At 45.3% G+C, this 23,045-nt stretch overlaps 1 protein-coding gene and 1 pseudogene across 2 annotated transcripts in view; one reads left to right on the top strand and one right to left on the bottom strand.

Moving 5' to 3' along the window:
• Positions 1 to 23,045, bottom strand: part of Ano4 (anoctamin 4) — a gene marked incomplete at its 5' end in the record, with an annotated part of 365,728 nt that overhangs the window by 68,903 nt on the left and 273,780 nt on the right. For both annotated transcript variants that reach the window (XM_005374542.2, XM_013518664.1), the window contains 1 exon segment: positions 100 to 206. In XM_005374542.2, the coding sequence (XP_005374599.2) occupies positions 100 to 206 (107 nt within the window).
• LOC106149665 lies at positions 8,589 to 9,151 on the top strand (annotated as a pseudogene).

The raw sequence follows: 23,045 nt of genomic DNA, 5'->3' as shown, positions 1-23,045 counted from the left end.
CAAGGAGTAGTTAGGGTTTTACACACAATAAACAATCCTAGCACTGAAATCAAATCCCCAAAGAGCAAATGTAGTTTGCAACAATAATGGGCTACTTACCAATTTTGTTTTTTCCTTCTTCGTACTTTATTCTCTGTAAGATGTGATGCACGATTCTACTTCTTGTGGCGTTGTTGAAGAAAGTGTCTTTGTTGTGTATGATGAAGCTGTACACACATACCAAAAACACAGATTGAGTATTAATAGGAGGTGAGGGCGCTAACATTTGTCATAACCTGGTGCTCCTTGGGCGGCAGCATCTTCAGCTGGTCCTAGAGGGCACATCTAGGGCAGCAGGAGAGAGCGCAGCAGTCACCCCAGAGCACTAGGCTCACAAGTCTAACTAGTTTCAGTTCTTGGAATCCTGAGCATTAGCATCGTTATACCAGGAAGGAGCTAGAGCTAGATGAAATTAAGAGACATAAAACAAACAGCAAATCTAGGTCTTGTGTCTTGCTTTTTTAGTTGGGTCATTAAAGAAATTCAACTAAAAATTTATTTTATTTTCATCTCCTGTTTTCTTTTACCCTACCCCTCCCATGTCACAATCATGTGGCACTCCATGAATTTTAAGATTTGAAACTCCCTTGGGTGGTGGATAGGGAAGCTAGGTATTTAGAAGCTAGGTATTAGGGCTCATGGGAGAAGGGGGAGGTCAGTTTCTGGAAACCGCCTCTGTCCTTTGTTTTCCCCTGAACAGGACCCTTCTTCTTTTTTTTTTTTTTTTTGTTTTTTCTCCGGTACCGGGAACCAAACTCACGACCTTGCGCTTGCCAGGCAGGCGCTTTGCCGCTGAGCTAAATCCCCAGCCCCTAAGGACCCTTCTTCTAAACACTTAAGGTTGTTTTCCTTCTAGTCTCCAAAGTTTGTCAAGTGTGCATACGCAAGCGTGCACGCACACATACATGTGCACACAAACACACAAAACATTATGCTTTCCAGTAGGTTCCAAGTATACTACTAGGTTTTCCAGGTAACAGAGCTTCCAAGGGTGGCTTGAAGCCTGAGTTAGCTGTGTGTCCTCCTCCCAGAAATATGATTCTGGTAGAATGTTAGTGATGATGGGGTATATCTGTGTAACTGCTTTATAAAATGTGGAATTTATCTGCTCAGCACACTGGACACTCCTACCGTAAGTTGGATGCCATGTAAAGCATATACATATTGATAGCCATCACCCCCAAATCTAGCGCTAAGATCACCTCTTCCTCCAGCAATTCTCCCTTCCCCTCCAGCTGCATGCCTGTCCCCAGAATTCTGCTCTGCCTTCTCTGTACTATGTCTTATCCCGCAAGCACATCAATTTACTGGTCATTCTGTACTGCACTGTCATTTATTTGCTCTCATTTTTCCATCATGTGTTTACAGAGGGACTCTGTAAAGTACTGATCACACACTGCTAGGTGAAACAGATCTAATCCTCATCCTTAGCTACACAACTATAATCCCAGCACTTGGGAGACTTGGGCAGGAAAATCACAAGTTTGAATCCTGCCTGGACAAATTATGGAGACCCTGTCACAAAATAAAAAATAACAAGGATTGGGCGTCTAGCTCAGGGCACAAGCCCTGGGTTCTATCTCTGTTACCACAAATCAAACCAAACCAAAAGCAAGACCAAAACAACAACAAAAGAGTCCTTGTCCTTGAGGTGGAGAAGACATAAAGAAATGAACATGATCACTGAGTTTAGAGTCAAGCTCCCAGGCATGACTGTGAGCTCACAGAAGGACTGTGAGCTCAATTTGGACAGAAGGCCAAGTCCTGGCCTCTGGAGCCATGGGAGCCACGGAGTGGCGTGGACACAGATTTCTGAGCTCACAGGGTTTACACGGGGAAACCGTGTTACACATATTTCTTCCAGAAGATGGGTTCCCAGGAGCTCCGATGATGACAGGAAGGATCAAAGTGGCCTGGAAATGAAACTACTGGCTTGGGAACAGGGCTGGGGAGCTGAGCTGGGACACCAGCATGAAAAGCCTTGGAATGCGGAGACAAACACCAAGTCACCCAAGCTGTTTCCCCAGGGAAGTGTTTTCCTCTGGGCTCGACTTCACTTGGAGTTTCTTACGGAATGTGGCTCTCAGAGAACAGTCGTTTCATTTGATGGATGGGAGAGAAATGCTATGGGAGCAGATGAGGGCAGGCGGTGTTTATCATCCACTCTCAGGTTTTCTGAGGACAATTTATGCAGCAAAGAGGAAGAGGAGAAAACCCAGCGTTGCACCAAGGCATTTCTTTCTATTTTATCCTTGTCTGCTTTTTCACCTTACTTCAGACAGGCTGTTACATTCTCATACTGAATAAAGATGTCGTAAAGAAATAGACAACACATAAAAAGCCTGTCTTGACTAACGATTCCAGATGACGTGTGTGGGGGGGTGCTGATAAGCACGGCTATGCTGATAAGCACAGCTGTGTTGATAAGCACGGCCATGCTTGAGACCGTTCGGGGCTGAAAACCCCTGTTACATGTTCCTCTGCTTCCTTTCTCTTTATAGTATCTCGTTCCATCACCCGAGCACATGCAGTGTCCTCCACAACATGTGATGCCCTCCACAACCTGAGCATATGTGATGCCTTGACACAGGTTCCACAACTGTGTTAACTTCTTCCTATGTCTAGGTCAGTGATGGCGAAGCTTTTAGAGCTTTCGGCGATACAGACAGCCTTCTCCCTGCCGTGGGGTCACCACCAGTGACCTAGGTTGTACCATGAGCCTGCAGAGTCTATTGTATGTAGAAGCAAGGAGACAGGGCAGGCGCCAGCCATGATTCTAAACACTACCTACTGTAGCTCACTTGGTCTGTACAACAACCCGGGGGTGAGTGCTTATTAGCCCGGACGTACAGGTGAAGAATCAGAGAGGTTAAGCAGTGTGCCCCAAATCACTCAGGGAGTAGAAGCAGAGGTAGGCTTTGAACTCAGGTGCCTACAGAGGCTGCCTTTTCATGTCCCTGCTTGCCTGCCTCCCCGCATACATCGGAAACCTCCTGTCTCCGGAAGGCTGGTGTTCCTGAGGGTCAGCCCCAGAGGGACTCAGCCTGGAACGCTCTTTCTTTGAGCCTCTGCTTGGGAGGCACCTCTGTCTGAGGCTGCGGCTTGGCTGCCCACCCTCACCCTGAAACGCACTGCAGTGCTGGAGAGAAGGCAGCAGAAAGCACCGAATCGAAGAGGAGGGAGAGAGGGCTCTCCTCTGTGCTCAACATCGGCTCTGCTTTTTCTTCAGGCTCTGAAGACAGACAGAGCCAGCCTGTACCCCACCTTGGCCACTCCTGATGTGCTGGGGCCATTCCTCTACCTTCCTGGGTCCCGGTTTCCTCATCTGCGGAGTGGGAACAGTACCGTAATTACTCTGACAGAGCTCTGAGAGGGCAAGCAGTAGTGAGCCGCTGCCTGGCACTGGAGAAGTGCCCAGAATTCCTGTCAGTGTTCGTGGCTTCCCTTACATCACACCCAGACTGTCCGCCCATATCCCTGACTTCTCTGTGCCGACTTCCTGAAGGCCCAACCTTGTGCTCCCAACACTGCCGCAGAGCAAAGCACAAGACAAAGCCGCAAAAGTGTGCTGGCCTCCGGGGAACACAGCTCCCCCTGGGCGATGAGACTGGGTCCCCTCCGCTTGGCCTCTCCTGCTTCCCAGGGCTCTTCCTCCCCACTCCGTCTCTTTGAGCCCAGCCGAGCCTCTTCCTCCACACTGCGTGCTGAGGGGCCTCCTCGAGGAGCGAGAGTCTCAGTCTCTCGGTCCCGCTTTCAAGCTGGAGGGTTGTAAGGAGCAGTGACAATTCCCCACATCGTCGTGTCCACGCTTTTCTTAGCCAGAACAGTTTTCTTCGAATGAAATCATACCCCTCAACACACACCATACACACACATACACACACACACACACAGAGATACACACACACCACACACAGTGTGAGCTAAACAGTTCTGGCAAATGCAGACTTGGGGCCCCAAGTCTCTGAGCAGAGTTCTGTGCAGACTTAGAAACCCAGCTCTGCTGGGGACAAGGATCACATGGTGTAAACTCTATGACCAGGTTCATCAAAATTACATTTTCATGACTTATCCTCTGACCCTGCACCCCCTCTTTTAGAAATTTATTTGGCAAACACAAGTACCCATGTGAGCCAGGCGTGGTGGTGAGCACCTGTAATCCCAGTACTTGGGAGGCTGAGGCAGGAGGATCATTGCAAGTTTGAGACCAGCCTGGGCTACAAGTGAGCTCAAGGCCAGCCTGAGCTGCATATCGAGACCCTGTCTCAAAAAGACAAAAACAAAACAAAACAAAACAACAAAAAAAGTACCCATGTGCAAGGTGACAAATGTACAAGAGTGCTCCCTGTGGTATGGGTTGTCATAGAGACATAATTTGAATAATTCATCAGTGGGAGATATGATAAATTTTAGCACAACTCTATGGCGGAATATTCTCTAGTTTCTGTATAAATATTAAAAGTCTCCAAGATAGCACAGAGAGAAAATAAGGTCTAAAATAGTCACACAGCTATCTGTGTCCAAGGAGAATATACCCATAAGGAAGCATCCAGGTATAAATATATGGACAGACACATATGTGCGTGCATGGGCGGAATCCCTATGGAGAGACACACACATCTAGAAACAGTGGGTGCTTTTGGGGAGAACTAGGGGATTGGGAAGTAGGATGGAAAACTTCCTGCACACACTTAGGAGATTTTTAAAATCATGAGCACTGCCTGTTAGAAGAAATGAAACATTTTATGAAAATCTAAAAGCAAAGTACAGTTCTCTTCTAGGTGTGTTCTCCTCTTCTGAGGGGTGAGGGGAATGAACTGCTGAAGTGGCCGAGGGTCCACTGTGATCTCAGCTCGGCACACACATCTCCCTGTCGGACCCCTTTGGAGGGCTTACGTAGCTTTCCAGGAAGTGGCAAGAAAGGGTTCAAACATCGTCTGATTTGCTCCTAATCTTCCACTCCTTAGTAAAGGGAACTGTCAGGGGCACAGGGCTGCCTGTGTGTGCATGTGGTGTAAAGGGGGCTTTCCGGGTGGCTGGGAAGAGGACCCTGCTGCGATGCTGAGTGCTGGAAAGACTGCAGCGGAAGCTCCCCCGACTCTGCTCGAAGGTCCCAGACTTGTGTTTCCTGTGGTGCTGAGAAGCCCAGGTTTTCACTTGAGGCGCTGCGGCGTGAGGTCCCCTCTCCTCTGTGCTAGGAGGGGAGAAGTCAGGAAGGAACGTGATGGGCAACTGAGATTTAGCTTCCTCGTATTTTCTTTCACTGATGGATTATTCCTGTGGCCAGCTGTTCACAGCAGCACTGTGAAAAACCATGACATGTGGGATCGCTTCACAAGTAAATACTATGCTTGTTCTGTGCAAAGAACTATACTTTGAAGATATGTATGTGTCATGCATCTCTGAAGTACAATCCAAAAATATGATGAATATTTAAATATAAAAGTTATTATAGTAAAAGATACATTGTCATTAATCCCCCTCAAAATATTCCCTTGCTTTGAACACACACACTTATCCCATTATTCTGGCCACTTTCTGAAGCAGTTCTGGAAGTCCTCTTTCCAGAGGGTCTTCACTTGTGTTGCTATGGCTACTTTGACGTCCTGAGTCCACTCAGAATGTTTACTTTCTTGGTCATTTTGACTTTTGGGAAGAGCTAGAAGCTGCACAGTGCCAGATCCAGTGAATAAGGTGGATGAGAACACACTGTAAAATTTCGATGAGCCTGCCTTTTCGTTGGGCGGTATGCAGCAGCAGCATTCACTGTATTTTTGATCATGCCTCCTAAAGGCACTCACAAAAGAGGACTTCCAGGATTGCTTCAGAAAGTGGCAGGAATGATGGGATAGGTGTGTTCAAACCGAGGGGGAGTACTTTGAGGAGGATTCACGCAATATGTCTTTTACTATAATAAATTCTTAAAATTTAAACATTTACCATGTATGTATGTGATTGAGGAAGATACAAAGGTGAAACTAATTCAGCTCCCCTCCTGAGAGAAGCATCTATGAACAGGTAAAATGAGAAACACAAACATTCAAGTTTGTGAACGGGGGACAGGTGCTCATTAGTGTGGGACTGAGCATCAGCTCATTAGGACATGCCTCTTTCAAAGCAGAAGACAGCTCTTTTCTTTTTCCAAACTTTTCTAAAAGATCCCAGCTGTTAGGATAAGATTCCACAAATTCACCTGAGAGCAATTATAGATTACTTTAGCTTACATTATCTCCAGTGTGATACTCTTGAAGAGAGATTTTCCACATCACGAAAACATCCTCCATCTCTGCCATCCAAAATGGTACCCACTAGTTACACATGGCCGCTGAGCACTTGCACTGTGGCTAGTGCAACCACGAGAGTGAACTTTAATTTTACTTAATTTTAGTTGCCTAGTAGCAAAACTGAAATAGGCTTGTGTAGTTCACGGGTACTGTATTAACAATTGCCCAAGTCCTGGATGACACTGAGCCGCTGGCTCAGTGCTGGGACTTTGACCCCACATCGCCCTTTGACTGCAGTAACTGAAGCAGGAGAGTGGACGAGTGGGGAGGGTGTCCTACAGAGGGCCAGGGGAAGGTTGCTGGAAGACCTGGGTTCAAGTTCTGTTCTCCCACTTATGCTATGTGGCCTTGGGGAAGTCAGTGAACCTCTTTAGGATACAGCTACTTATTAGGAAATTGAGGATCATCATGCCTTTGTTGTCCAAGGATGGTCCAAAACAGAACTTTTGTTGTCTACCCTTGTAAAAAAAAAAAATCTTTCTTCTATTCTCTTCCATTTTGAAAACATATGTGATGGTCAACTTGTAACACCCAGCTGAATTGAACCAGTGCGGTGCTGGATGTGGGAGGCCCGCCTGAGGCCCAGCATGAGGCAGAACTAGAGAAGAAGAAGAGAAGCTGCTGGGTAGAAGCTGTTGGGAGTCTGTTGGAAGCTGCTGCAAAGCTGCAGGGAGCTGCTGGTTTTTCTGGAGGAGTTTGTCATGCAGGCTTTCCTGATGAACTCGGCTGCTCTCATCAGAGGTGGAGCTCGGGACCTTGTTGTCACTGAGGACGGCTACGCCTCACTTTGGGGGAGCTCTGGTCCTCACTCTGAGCATCGCTTCCTGGCTCCAGAGGGAAAGATGGTGCACTGCTCAGTCTCCTGGAGAAGCTTGTCACGCTGGCTTTCCTGATGGGAACTCGGCTGTCCTGATCATCGGAGGAGCTGGGTACCTCACTGCTCCTGAGGATGGCTGTGGTACCTTTCTGGTTCTTTGAGTGTCACTTCTGGCTCCAGTGCAGATCCCTCAGCCTGCTAGCGCAGATCCTTCATCCCGCTGGCATAGACTTTCTAGCTTCCACCACTGACCTTTGGGCCTTCCCAGTGCAGATCTGTGAAACAGGCCTGCATGAGACATTGTCATGGGTTCTAGGCCTCCAGCTGGACTCATGCAGGACATTACCATGGGATCCAGGCCTTCAGGTGGATTCTTTGGTCTTTAATATACGGACAGATTTCTCGTACTCTCTTGTATATGATTCTTTGGGTGACTATGATAAATAATCTTATAAAATATGCGTCCTGTGTTATATTGTTTCTCCTTGCAAAACCCCAAACCACAACAACACGGCACTGCTGTGCACCTAATGTCACATGTTACAAACATGAAGTGAATCCTGGGCTTTTCTCATATCCAACACCCAATCCAGCAAGTTCTTCAGGCCTCCCGTCCCTACTACAAACCTAAATCCAGTCCTTTCTCAGGACGACTGTACCACAACAACTTCTGGATTTAATTTCCCTTTCCCTGGAGTTCATCCTCTACACAGCAAACACAATCATCTCTTAAAAATGAACTTTTCCCTCTGCTGTAACTCTGCGATTCCTTTCCAAAGATTTCCCAGTTCCTTTCCATGGTCTACACAGCTCTACATGGTCGGCTTCCTGCTTCAAACATCACTCTCCTCTCTTGGCCCCTTGTAATAAACAAGGGATTGTATCCGGGATTTTCTTGCCTTCTCTCCAGAACAAACCCAGCCTGTCCTTCCCCAGGGCTCCTGCTCAGTTTTTCCCAGGCTTTTGCACAACTTGCTTCTTTCCCACACTTGAGTTTCAAATGTCACCAATCGAGCCCAGACTGCCACTCTCTGGCCCATAAACCCCTCTCTCTACACCATCATCTTATTATGTTTTGTAATTACCCTTCATGGTCTCGACATTTTATTGGGGCAGAGATTGGTCTGTTCTATTCCCTATTCTCGGCCTCACTAAAGTAAATAAACCATGTTCTGTGTGATTCACAGGTCCACTGAGTGTTCTAGTAACTCCCAGATGGTAAAATAGACACGTTTGACTTTTTTTTTTTTAAATTGAAGATTCTTAAAGAAGTTTCGTTTTATAATTATGCTTTATATGGCATTACTTTCAGGGGGAAACAAAGGCAGTAAAGACAGTTTTTAAAGTTGAACTTTTATGTATATTATAGAATTTTTGAGACTGATAAAATAAACAATTATGCTTAAAGGGATGGAAGCTCCAATGCTCTAAAACTTTAAGAGGAAGTAATGACTTTGTCAAGAAGAAGCATTTGGCAGAGCGGTTTGGTTGTTTGTTCATTGAGAGGGTATGGTTCTGGTTTTGGTGACGGTGGCCTAAGACTTCGGCGTTGGTTAAAAGAAAATGTCCAAACCAAGCAGACGGCTCGTAAGTCCACTGGTGGGAAAGCTCCCCAAAACAGCTGGCCACTACAGCTGCCAGGAAAAATGCTCTCTCTACCGGTGGGGTGAAGAAACCTCACGGCTACAGGCCTGATACTGTGGTGCTTCCAGAGATTCACGGTTACCAGAAATCGACCCATCTTCTCGTTCGGAAGCTGCCTTTCCAGGGGTTGGTGAGAGCAATTGCCCAGGATTTCAAACAGACTTGAGGTTTCCGACTGCAGCCGCTGGGACCTTCAGGAGGAGAGCGAAGCCCACCCGGTGGGCTTATTTGAAGATGCTGATCTGTGTGCCATGCACGCTAAGGGAGTCACCATGGGCAGGTTGCTGGAAGACCTGGGTTCAAGTCCTATTCTCCCACTTAAGCTGGAGAGAAAGACATTCAGTTGGCCCGCCGGATACGGGGATAGAGCGCAGGTGAAGGCAATTTTCGTGGCATTTTGTAGTAACTTCTGTAAAATACTTTGGATTTATTTGTGACTTTTTTGTAAGAAGTGGTTTATAACACATTGCATTTGTACTTGAGTCATTCCATCCCTCACTCAGGGAGAATGCGAGAAGTGACTGTCCACAGACCTCAGTGCGCTGAGCGCTGTTGCTCAGGTGGGACAAGTTGTTAATATGCAGAAGGACGCGTGACAGTTCTTGCTCATCACGATGCATGCTTCTGCACACTAATGACTTGTTGGGTAGCTATTAAGGTGCTGGAACTGATACATGTGTACAGGGTCCTCTGCAATAAAACTGGTTATGACTTGACCCAAGTGTTTAACAGTTGGGGCTGTTAAGTCTCACTGTACAGCACTGTGATAGAATGTGGGCTTTTTCAAGGGCGAACACACACCTCTGAACCACAGCGTAACTTACAGTTTCCTAAAAAAGGAAGAAACAAGTAAACCTGGCAGCTATAGAATACACTATGTGCATTTATAGTAGCTATTTTATATACTGTAGTGTCAATACTTTTAAATTAAGTGTTTTACATTCACAAGTGGTGGGGAGTCTTGTCATGAGGGTGTGTGCAATAGAGCGCAGTGGGTTTTCTCCTCACCAGACCGCCCTTGTCTTCTGTATCGTACTGAAATACTGTGTGCATATTGTACCTAATTCCTCACTCTACTACATTAACTAACCCTCTAGCTGATACTGCAAACACTAACTGGGGGATTTTGTTTATAAGGGCTCTAGAATAACAAGTACTTCAGACCGGCATCTTCTGTTACTAATATTCTAGTCAGTGCAGCTTTTCATCGTGCTGTGGTTGGTCTCATAATTAGGTTATTTTCTGATTTACTGAGGGGAAATAATACCAAGGTTCATTTTTCCCCTGGTGGAGTTAGTGTGAACTTGCTGTGGGGGAGGAGCGTACTGCTCCAGCCTATGAGACCTCTGCCAATTAAGATGGTGTTGGGTTAGGTCCCAGCTGGTTACTGTCCTGGGAAAATCCCTTTTATAGAGTTGGCCTTCCAAGAGGTTTTTCAATTCATCATATTGAAGTTTTCAGGTCAATTATATATGTTGACTAAATTTGTAAATAAAAAGTTTCATTCAACAAAAAAAGCATTTAACTTATTTAATCGATGACTCTGGATAATTATTCTAGAATTATAGCCGCATTTTTGACCTTTCTATATTTAAAAAACTCAACCATGTGGCAAATTAGGAAACAGAGTCAGAGTGGGAGTCAAGGCCTGTTTCTGGGTCCTGGAGGGAAGGAGCTGGGGGCTGTGCCATGATCTCAGAATTAATCTGGAGGAGTGACTGCCATTTGCTGCTAGTTTTTCCCCTTTTTGAATGGTGGGGTGCATTGTAATTATTCTGTTCTGGTCCCACCAATGCATCTTGTAAGGGGAAATGTAGGGGGAAGATATTTTTTTTTCTTCTTTTTTTTTTTTTTATTCACAGATCTCTGGCCACACCTGCAGAGCTATATCCTAGTATTTTTATCTCCAAATCACCTGGTGCAGAATAGGAGATCCTGGGCTTGGAGCCTGATGCCATATTGGGAGGAGCCCTGTAGGGGTCCTGATATGGGAACGAATGTATGTTCTTTGCAGGGAGAATGTGGAAGAGGTACAGCCCGAGGACACTGTGATAGATGACAAAGGACGGCTGTGATTCCTCTTCTCCCTGTGACTCCTTGTGACTCCTTTGTGGTGTGAAATTTTGTATCAAGATGTACAATCTGTGTCTCCACCTCTTGGATCTGAGCAGGAGTTATGACTGGCTTGGACTGACAGAACACGGGGGCAATAATTTTAGGCTGAGGTGCCGAAGCTTCCACTCTGGCCAGCTTAGCATGCCGCCCTAGATGGCCATGGTAAGGAAGCCTGAGCCAGCTCTCTCAGGTCAGACTGTGTGGAGAGAGAAGGGCACCAGCCACCAGCTGGGCAGTGACAGTCGTAGCCACATGTTGGCACCAGGCAAACCCAGCAGAAGAGCTGTCCAGTTGAGTCCCGCACAACTGCTGGAAAAAAGAATGATGCGCAAACATGGTGGCCGTTGCTTTAAGTCAGTAAGCTTTTTGGTCGAGTGGTACACAGCGATAGGAGTTCTTTCTCGTCTTTATAAGACGTGATCAAAAATACAGTGAATGCTGCTGTGCTTTTCAATTATGCCACGTACACCTGTCTTTTCTGATGGTTGAAACTGTATTCCCTCACAATGCAAAAGAAAAGGTTACTGCCTTCAAAACCAATATTTCAGGAAGCTTTCTTAATTAGAATTGAAATAGAGATTTCTTTTTTAACAAGGAGAAGCAAGGGTGATATAGTTAACTGTCACTTCAAATTAAATTGTCCATAAATTAATGGAGATCTAAGTAGGAACAAAGGAACCAATTAATTTTTTTAGCGACAAAGCTTATTTTGAGAGTTTTCTGGGCTTTAGGCAATGGCAGTGCAAAAACTAACTTCCTATCTTTGTTCACTTGTTAAGAGCAAAAGGAAGAGAAGATTATCAGAGCAAATATAGAATATTCAAAGTTCTGACTGGCAAAGACTTGCAAGCCTCTTTTTAGGATTAAGGTGATAAGCCACTGGAATATAAAGCACTGTGAGACTTCTGTAAGAATTCACCCAGTCATTTCTAATTGTACTTCACGGTATCATCTTTGCCATCCGAGAGTTAAACGTGGATTCAACACTTCTTGCTCTTGCGCCTCCCAGGTAAGGGCGGAAAATTAAACACTTGCATTTCATTTCTGTCTTCCTCAAAATCCCATGATAATAATAGCACACACGTGTGTGTGTGTAAATAAATAAACACTATGGGAAAATACAGCAGAAACAAAGAACAATGAGGTATGGGATGTACCAAACAGGCAGACAAGTGGTACCAGACTTAGGAGATCCAGAAAACCTGAATCTTCAACCAACTCTCTGGGAAACCCCAGAGTGGTCATATTTATGCTACAGAAGCCCACTAAGTCTTAGAGCCTGTGTATCAGTAATAGCCACCAGAGCGATAAAAGGGGTGCTACTGTACATATGGTTGGGTAGCTCCTTAGGAAGAAGGTAGCTCCCAGATTTTGTCATACTCCAGCAGAAGACTAGAGACAATTCTGTTTAGGTAATGCGTTTTGAGACACCAGGTAGCGCTAGGGGTGGGGGTTCCATAGCGACAAGCGGTGGACTAAGAAAATATCTGCATCCCGGGAGCTGCGACTCCGCGCTGGCTGTATTTTCTAGGCTGTGCAGGACGGGCAGCCTCAATAATCCTGGCAGCAGGGGCTCTCCGGGGCATCTGACCAGCGAGGCTGAGCGATGGAGGATCCTGACATTGGACACTCCAGGGTGAAAACAGACGGTCATTTCCTCACACTGAGACCGGCAGCTGGTGGGCTCCGTGGCACTCACAACTTCAAGCTAAGTTTTACCCTTTCTATTCCGAGCTGTGGACTGCCAGCCAAAGTTTACTGCGTGTCTAAGGGGCTCCATTATTAATAGAGAAGAGTGAGAGTAGGACAGAGGGACAAACATAAGAAACACTTTCAGGGAAATTAGGCTCAGTGAAGTGATAAAACATCTATAAAATCATTATGCTCAGAGAGTAGAAAAGATATTGCAACTATGGAAAAAAGCTCAAAATATATTTTTAAAAATCAAATATAATCCTTAGAAATTTTAAAATATTAGGAAATTTAAAACCCCAAGAGAAGCATTGGAAAATACATTGAGGAAAACTCTGAAGGCAAAAGCACATAGATTAACAAGAAAGATAGAAAAAGATCGGAGCATTAGAGGATCACTCCAGGAAGTCTAATATATTAAAAAAACAACAACCCAGAGTTCTAAAAATTGAAAAAAAGAACAGGGAATGAATAATTAAAATAATTCAAGAGTTATTTATTTAAGAAAAGCTATGCTAGGTGTGGTGGCACACACCTGTAATCCCAGCACTCGGGAGGCTGAGGCAGGAGGATCATTATGAGTTCGAGACCAGCCTGGGCTACAAAGTGAGCTCAAGGCCAGCTGAACTACACAGCGAGACCCTGTCTAAAAAAAGACAAAAAAAAGAAAGAAAGAAAAGAAAAAAGAAAAGAAAAACTACCTGACCTAAAAGATAACAGTATCCCTGCTGAAAGCAAGCCCTTAATAGTTAGCAAAATACATGAATATAGAGCTGCAAAAAGATACCTTAGTATAAATCTTGGAACCTCAGGGACAATGACACCATCTTCATGTATTAGATAAACTAATGTTGACATCCAGCTTTGAGGTGAATTTTATTGAGAGAATCTGCCTAATTACATTACAGAAAAAATACCCTTGAAATTCTGAGGGAAAAAGACTTTGTCTAGACATAATAGATAGAATTTACTTTTACTTTTTTTGAGCCCAAGAACTTATAAATTTGTTTGCCAGCTTGCAGTATTTTAAAAATTCTTATTTTTTGAGGCAGGGTCTCGTTCTATAGTGAAAATTGGCCTTGAACTCACTATGTAGCCCAGGCTGGCCTTGAACTTGTGACAATCCTCCTGTCTCAGCCTCCTGAGTGCTGAGATTATAAGCATGCTCCACCACACCTGGCTTATTTTAAAACTTCTGAGCCCCTGATTATTTTTTTCTACCATATAACACAGCTAGGTTATATCTTATTGAGGTGATAACATCATGAAGGAATATAATAATATGTATCTACTTTATTGATTACCGATAAAAACAAACCCCTTCTACACTGTTGGTGGGAATGAAAACTAGTACAACCACCATGGAAATCAGTATGGAGATACTTCAAAAAGCTAAAAGTAGAAATTCCATTTGATCCAGCTATTCCCTTCTAGGTATCTTCCCTAAATAGTTAAAGACATCATATCACAGTGGCACATACATAGCCATGCCTATAGCACCACAACTCACTGTAGCTATTGGAAGCACCCAATATGTTTATCAATGGATGAATGGATAAATAATATATGGTATTTATACACAATGGAGTGTTACTTTGCCATAAGGGAGGATAAACTCGAGTTATTTGTAGGAAAATGGAAATACTTTGAGACCATAATCTAAATGAAATAAATCAGACACACAAGCTTAACTATCACATGATTTTCCTTGTATGAGAAACCCATAGATGAGCAAATTGAAGAGTCAAAGGAAAGATAGAGAATGGGAAATGGAGATAGGTCTTTTGCAAATGCAAAGGGGACCAAGTGCTGGAGGGAGAGGAAGGGAGGGGAGGAGAAGTAAAGAGAACGAAGCCGTGGTCTGTCCATGCACCCACTCCCCACGATGAATACAGTCATTATTTACTGCAAACATGGACTGATAAAAATAAAAATCGACAACAAAGCTTCTGTTCTGCCAGCATGAATGATTTGAATTTAGAATAGGAACTTCTGGATCCTTATCCAGAAGGTTCCATGGACAAGAAGTACTCGTTTGCAGACAACTCTGTTGCTGGCCATGAGATTAGGGCTGATGGGTCTACAGGAAATGGAGTCGCAAGAAACTGAGACCAGAATTCAGGGTTTGGAGAGATATGACGATGTTCCAGAAGCAGATGACACGGCTGTATTCATAATAAATGGAGATTTTTGTGCCTGAATAACTGAATACATGTATTTTTTTGGACATGAATAAATGTAGCTTGTTGTACATGAAAAAGTAAGATGTCCCCTGAAAATAAGCCCTACTGCATCTTTTGGAGCAAAAATTAATATAAGACCCAGTCTCATTTTTGGGGAACTACGGTACTTCATACAGGCTGAGGAAAGGTGTGGCCGTCACCCTGGTTAATCTAATTCACCACCTGTCACAGAGCCTGGTGACACATGACTGGTGGTGAGCACTGCTGTGATTAATTTGACATCACAATGGTTAAGTGCTTCTAAATTAGGAATAATTTAGAAAATAAATTACAATGGATTTGAAATACTATTAAAATAATATCATTTTACACTGAATGAAAAGTATAAAGAGGAATGAGGCATAAACAAATATTATCATCTGTCATCATAGAAAGAGGTCGGTCAAGCATTGGTTTGAATAAATAAATATTTCAAAAAGTCAGTTGCTTAACAAGAGACAAACCAGGTGTGGTGGCACATGCCTGTAATCCCAGCACTCAGGAGGCTGAGGCAGGAAGATCGCTGTGAATTTGAGGCCAGCCTGGGCTACATAGTGAGTTTAGAGCTAGCCTGAACTACATAATGAGACCTTGTCTCAAAAAAAAACAACAAGCCAAGACAGTATGCATTAATCGGGGTGGAGGCTGAAAACTGCTGGTAAAGACAGTTGTCCAAACAGCACTTTGACAATGATTAGGTGGACACAGAGCCAAGAGACCTGGGGAGGTGGACGGTCTTTGGGTAATTTGGGAAGGAGAGGAGGAGGCGGGAAGAGGGAAAGAAAGGAGAAAGAATGTTGCAGAGAAGAGGAGGAAAGGAGAAAGAAAAAAGTGATTTCCTGGAAATGCTGACACTCCGGCCCAATCTTATCTGTAAAACTGGGCCTTCAACATACAGTGAATTCATATATACCAAAATCTCCGAATAATTTATGTATCGGGCACCACTGATGTTATTCACAAAATAGACAACATGTACTGGGCAGTTACCATGGGTGCTGACATATGGTATTGCTATTTTTATACCACAGTGAGGAATTAAAGCTGAGACTTGCACACCCGCCTTGAGCGTCCCAGAGCTCACCTGTGGGCTCCCTGTCCCCTCCACTCCAGAGCCTGTGCTTCTGACTCGGGTTCATGTGAACCACTAACCCACCAGGAGGGAAGACGTCATCAATTATGCTTGTCCGGTCCTCCCTGTCACAGAACAACTGCTCAACGTTGGCTGAACTGGGATGGGTTCACAGTGACAGCCTCACAATATTCAAATGTATTAGAGGTGCTTTTTATTTGGATTCAAAAGTGAGCCAGAATAAAAAGAAAAAAATTTTAAATCTATAAAATAAGTTTGGAAACCACAAATGCTTTCCTGATTAATTCTCAGGCCAGAAAAATCCAATTTAAAATGAGCCAGGCCTTCGGCCTTCCACTAATTGGACTGCTACTCTAATGCAGTCAGTAGTAACATTTCGTTTGAATTGCTCAGGCGACTGTCACCGCATAAACTTATCATTCAGTGACTCACCCACAGCGACTGTCTTCGCTGGTTTGGCTGCGGTCTGGTCTATGTACTCCCTGCGGGAGTTGAGTTGTTCCGCGTGTTGATGAGGGAACTTCCGCCTACTTCTCTCTGGTTCATCCACGTTACCGTGAACAGCAATGTCCTAGAAACACTGCCTAGCATCTGTACAATTTGGAAGTTGGTGGAATTCATCTTCCTCAATCCCTCTGTCTTTATTTCTCTGTTGTTGGCTTTTTTCTCTCCTCTGTCATCTTCATGGCATCCTCTGTCTGTCCCAGCTACAGCCAAAATGCTCCTCTGTATCTGTTACAGGTGTGTCTGGTGTGCCCCCGAAGCCTCATGCGGTCATAGGTGGGGCCGTCTCAGAGGTGGCTGGATCTACAGTGCGTGAGGCTGGGATTAAGGGTGTGTGATTACTAAATCGGTGCACTGGTTGGTTTGGCCCTACCCTAACCCTGGTAGTCTGGATAGACTGTAAAAGGGGCAGAAAGAAGCTGCTAAGGTCCCTTGTTGCTCTTGCTGCCTTCCGCTGCCATGAACTGTTACCCCTCTTCCATGCCACCCTGCCTTGGAGCCAGGTGAGTATGTCCTGAAACCTCTAAAAACTGTGAGCTAACCCTTCCCCTTCTTCACTTTAACAATTCATAAAGGATAATGTTAAAATTTCTACCTTTCCAAGAGACATTTTAATTTTAATAGAGAATGACTTTAGTCAAGGGATTAAAGTTCAGATGATAAAATCCCTGGTGTCAGGGAGCGCGCTGTCCATTCCACTGCCCTGCCTGATGCTGAGCGGGGACCCTGCCTTTTACACTTCTGTCAGGACTGGGCACCAGAGGGGACTGGGAGGGGAGAAGGAGGTTAAAGGGACTTAACACTTCCTATAGGCCAACCTGTTTCTGTCATGATGCCCTAGCAATGCTCCTTCAACTTCACAAATTGGTTCCAGTTTCTAGCTTTAAAAGAAAAGATAAAACATTCCCCAGACTAGATTTACTGTGTTACCCGGGCCGCTGAGCTCTGGCACCAGGAGGTGGCACCTCCTCCTCTGGGACCTGGGCTCCGCTCGGTGGATCCGACCCCCTCTGCTGACTACTTGGTTCTGGTCTCCATCCTCTTTCTTTTGTTCCGCCAGCCCTGGGGGCAGTGGCTGCTTCCACGCTGCGATGCAGGGGGAGGAATATTTTTGTGGGGTAGGGAGACGACATGTCTGAGTGACAGAGGGTCTGAAGGGAGGACAGCAAAGGGTGGTAATCAATGGTTGCTGAGGACCAAGTATGTGGCTTCCCTTTGCGTCCTATCAGAAGTCCGAGTGAAGACGGGAGCTCCCTTCTAATTACTTCTGGCTGCTGTTCCGGGCTTTGAACAGGGCCAGACACAGAGACAGACAAGCCAGGTGCAATACAGCTGGTGCCACAATCAAGGCATTTACAAAGGTTCGTGAGAACCCAAGTCTAGCACTGTCTGCGTAAAAAGAGGATCACACCTGAACTTGCTCCCGAAGGAAAGATTTCACCTGAGAGCTAGAGGAAAGAGTCCCTGGGGAAGAAAGAACACTAGTTCGGGGGTACGTGGGTGAACTCCTTGATTGTGCTGTGGGAGCATCTAGCCCAGGAGGCTGAGAGGAGGAGAAGCTGAAGAAGTTCTTTCGCATGCCTTGTGACAGACTTTGAGCGTGCTCTCCAAGGCGCTAGGGAACTGTTGGGATCTATTAGGCAGGAAGGCAATGCTGCTGCTGCCTCCCATCCACTGCCGGAGGTGGCCTATGCCCTGCTTGCCAACCCGTGGGCTGTGAACATTGGGAAAAGGCTGCTTCCTTCCAAGAGCTTGAAGGAGCTGGAAGAACCAGGGGTAGCAGCCTTACAGAGAACCGGTGACTTGAACGAGGCAGGTGGCTCGGGTGGTGAGGAAAGAGGGGCGGCGAGGGAGCTTTCATAACTGTTCACGCAAGAGACAGTGGTCACTTCCACTACAGGAAGGCCAGAAAAGAGGCAGGAAGCCCCCAAGGATTGGGGGGTGGGCGGTGAGGAGGCTGGTGGTGTCAGGCGGTGGGTAGGCAGTGGCGGTGGTTTTGAGGCCACCTGTGAGCTGTGCACCTTGTGTCCCTGCCTCCACTCTGTCCAGCTGTCAACAGCGATAACAATCCTATCCGCCACATGTGTCGCCTGGGCCCAGTAAGTGCTAAATAAATATCAACTGCTGTGTCACGGCAGGAGGATGAGTTTGCAATCAGACTTGGGTTTTAAGCCTTGTGTCTGCTTGTGACTGTGTGATCTTGGATAAAGCATTTGCCATCTCTGAGCCTCTGTCCCACTTTCTGTAAAAGGAGGGTCATGGACCATAACATTTAATGTGCTTAAATTAAAATTTTAAGTAAAATATTCATATACCTGTGAATACACAGTAACACATTTCTCTAGCACAATACTTGGCATGTGATAGACACTGAAAATATCTGTTGAATGACAGAGTTGAGAATTGGGAAAATGATGTATTTAAAGATGGACAAATGTAATATTTCCAAATGAGTTATCCTCCCAAATACTAAGAGAATAGCCTAGCTGCCGAACCCCCACACACTCGAAGGTATGCTCTTCCCAAGTGATTAGGTGACCTCTTTGTCCCTTACACTAAATTCTTTATGTCCTACTTACAAAGAGCCACACGATCTTTGGAAGCCCAAATCTTGGGCTGTATGTCTTGTTTCATTTTCATTTCCATTTGAAATGTTCTAGAACACAGATGCATTTGCCTCGACTCCACAGATCAAGGCAAACAACCTGCATACCGAGGACCCTACTGCCAATAAGAAACTGAACAGAACGAGTGTCCGAATGTGGCCCAGTCAAGGAGGTACCGAAAGAACATTAATCCTACTTAAATCGATCTTGATATCTCTGCCTAAAGGATTCGCTAAAGGTTTCAGATCAGTGGAAGCAACAGAAGAACTCTGAATGCTCTGAAAAGAAAATACAAAGGTATGTGCTAGAGGAATTAGTTTTTCAGATGTCTGTGCTGAGAAGGTTTAAGAAGCAAGTGCAAATACGTGTTACTAATGAATCAACGTGAAACAGCACTGTGTTTGGAATGCTGAGCAACATTTAGTGTAAAATGAACGCTAGACCAGTTTAGATCAGAGAGGCTCTCAAGGAGTCTCAGTAATGATGATGATAATAATGATGTTTGTTGATTGATTTTTTTCAATATACTAAGTGCTAGACTGCACCCTTTACATATGTAATTTCGATGACTGCCCCTAACTCTTACAGCCACCTTCCTCCCTCCTTTCTTTCTTTTCTTTCCACCCATCGACACTGGGTTCTGTCCCAACCCCTGGAACTCTGTGAACTGGGAAATGTATAGAGTTGTGCTGGGCAAAATAATGGCCTTCTGAAGACGGGTCCACCCTAACTGGTGACTATGCCAAGCTATGCGGAGAAGGAGAATCAGGCTGTGGAGCTAAGGCTGCTAATCAGCTTACCTTAAGATAACAAATGCCATGGTTTGTCCCCACCAAAGTTCACACAGATGGTTGGGTGTCCACGCAATGGAACTGAAAAGTGCTGGGACCTTGAAGAGGTGGGCTCACACACCAGGTCAGGTTTTGGAGTGGATTAGGTCCCACAGAAGCAGGTCGTTGTCAAAGGGCAAGCCCGGCTCCTCCCCACTCTCTCGCTGTCTCTCTTGCCAGGTGCCCACGCTCCTACCATGTGGTGCTCTTAGCCAAGAGACATGCCCTGGGCCCTCCAGAGCTGTGACCTACATAAACTTCTTTTCTTCAGGAAGGATCCAGTTTCAGGTACTGTGATACAGCAACACAAAACAGACCAAGAGAGATTTTCCAGTTGGAGCCAAAGTCATCACAAGGATCTCTAAAGTGGAAAAGGTGGACAAGAGTCAGAGAAGGAGCAGTGAGGACAGAAGCAAAGTCAGAGGGTGCAGCGCTGGCCCTGAGCCAGTGAGGGCAGCATCCTCAAGGAGTCAGAAAAGGCAAAGAGACAGATTCTCCCACAGGGCTCCAGAAAGGAAGGCAGCCCTGACCCACTTCATCTGTAGCCTGCTGAGACCCACGCTGGATCCTAAGCTCCGGAACTGCAAGATGACAAATTGTGTTGTTTCAAGCAACTAAGTTAGTGGTAATTTGCTAAAGCAGCCAAAGAAAATGATGAAAACGTAATGTAAGGTTACATAGGAATGGGGTCAGAATGCCTGGCTTTGGAATCCAAGCCCAAGCCCTGACCCCTACCAACTGTATGATCTCGAATAAGTTATTTAGCCTTCCTGGGTGTTATGGTTGATACACTGTGTCAACTTGGGGAGTCTAGAGCTTTGGCTAAGTGACTCAGCAGTTCTGCATCTTGGGGTAAAAAGGACACGCCCTTACCCTTCTGGGATGTTGTTTATTGTGTTAATTTGAGAAGTTTAGAAGGTTAACCATGTGACTCAGAAGGGAGCCAGGGTGCTTACATTGTATTCATCCTGAGCCTGTGCAAGAGGCAGGCATGCAGAGGGTGTGGGTGTAGAGGACCACCCCCATCCCCCCAGAGCAGGTAGACTGCATAAAAAAAGGAATTGAGGAAGGACTGGCTGCTGGTTCTTCAGAGGAGCTCCGGTCTTCGCCTTCAGCTTGGTCGTCTCCTGGCTTCTGGTGCAGACTGCTGGGCTTCCATCTGGGACTCTTCAGCCTGCTGGTGTTGGCTCTCCAGCCTTCATCGTAAATTCTTCAGCCTTCCCTCGCAGACCCATCAGCCTTTTGATACGGACTTGCACGGACACCGCAGTGAGCTCCAAGCCTGGGGCCGGGCTCTTCAATCTCCAGAGTGCAGACACCCTCTGCACGCTTCCTCATCCAACTCTGTAGCTGACCATTGTAAGCCAAACTTGTAATTCCTTGTACATTTGTTTATCTTGTATTATATCTGTTCCTCTAGTAAACCCTGACTGATACACTGGGCCTCAGTTTCTCACTCTGTAAAAGTAGGGGATAATGACTGTACTTTATGTGAAGGATTAAATTAATTTATAACTGGGAAGTGCCTAGAACCCAGTCAGCCCCGAATAAACGATATCTATTATATTGCTGGAGTCAGTTCCATGTGGTTCTATTGAGTTATCGTTCCTGAAGCTGGGTTTTCAAAAGGGAGGTTATGTGAATATAAGATGCGATAAAATGACTACAGCTGACAACTTCAGTTTCCTCTGCTGGCTAGGAGGAGAGAGAGCTCTCTGCAAGGTCAGATGTTTAGGTGGCCACACAACTGTCACTGGCAAGCAGCCAGTAGGCCCAGCACTGAAGAGGCCATACAATGACCAAACGGCACCATGTGTTGACTATAGAGGAAGGTGTGCATGCACCAGCTTGCGTTTATTGCTTCTCAAATACACACACATTCAAATAGAACTGAAGATATTTGCTTTTTAATCAGTTCTCTTAACTTTTGTGGAATGAAGTTCAAGCAACACAGCCAATTAGGTGAACTTGTGGTATATGACAATATTTGTCTAGGTACCTTGCTTAAACTCCTCCAGAATAGTAGGGCTATGAGCAATTAATTTTACAGAAGCATCTTGAAGGGTCTTCCAGAAGCAACCTACAGGAAAACCCCCAAGTCACGTGACACAAGGAGGTTACTGAGGATATTGCCCACTGTTTTATTCTGAGGCCTCAGTGCTGCCATGCATGAATTTTGTTTCAGAGCCAAATGCTAGGAAGAGCGTCTCTTTATTTAAGGGGTTACTTTCCTTCCTCCAAGAGTCAGAGCCACATGATGTACTATGTGTCTTTCTTTTACATTGTGCACTAGACTGAAAGCCCAATTCTTTGTGGTTCATCAGTGAAGAATTACAGATAGAGAGGTCAGGGGAGCTACTTTTTGAGCTAATTTTTCCCTGGACTTGAATGCCTACCCTAAGTTGTATAAAATATTTATTTCTAGTGTACCACTTTGTTTCATCTATCTCTTGAACACACCTCAAATGCTTTCACAATAAATCTCTAAGGCAAAGAGAAGGCCTCATACCCACAGGCTCAGCCTTACTGTGGCAGAAACACTGCACTTGGGCTCCGCTCATGTGCATTTACATGAGGCAGAAGCCTTGTGGGAAAAACCCTCTGCCCTTCTGTTCACCGATCTCACCGTGAGCAGAGCAGGGTGGAGCCAGCCACTTGGTCTCGCCAAACTCCACCACCCTCCTCGCACCCTCACCGAGCTCCAACATGTCCGTGGGGAAACTCGGGTCTAGGAGTTGGTGGGCGACTGGTGCTTGTTATCACTTTTATTATTGAATTGTTGCTCCCACTGTTTGAGTGATTGATTGATTTTGGTCATCTATGACTCACCTCCACGGGCTGCTGGACTGCTGTGCTGAGAACAAAATCGAATGCCATGAAGGCCTCAAAGGGAAGTTACAGAGACCCTCTCACCCACCGTCCTTCCAGCGGTGTCTCCTCTTGATGACCTCAGCACCCACTCTGCCATGGTTAGTGCATTCTTAGTCCCCATGAGCTGTGTTGTTTTGCTATTCTTGACTCAGCGTGGAAGGAGGAAAAGGGCACACAAGCAAATTGCACATTGTGTGGCCTTTTTGTAAGGCCCATTTTATATATTTCACTTGACACATGAATAGAAAAGTATGATGCATGAGTTAAATATCTTGGGATCAGGCATTAATTTTGATAACAAAATTCAATAACCATAAGATCTTTGATA

Source organism: Chinchilla lanigera, unplaced genomic scaffold, assembly GCF_000276665.1.
Source record: "Chinchilla lanigera isolate Chin_1 unplaced genomic scaffold, ChiLan1.0 scaffold00004, whole genome shotgun sequence".
NCBI lineage: Eukaryota > Metazoa > Chordata > Mammalia > Rodentia > Chinchillidae > Chinchilla > Chinchilla lanigera.
This window is presented reverse-complemented; position numbering and strand designations above follow the sequence as displayed.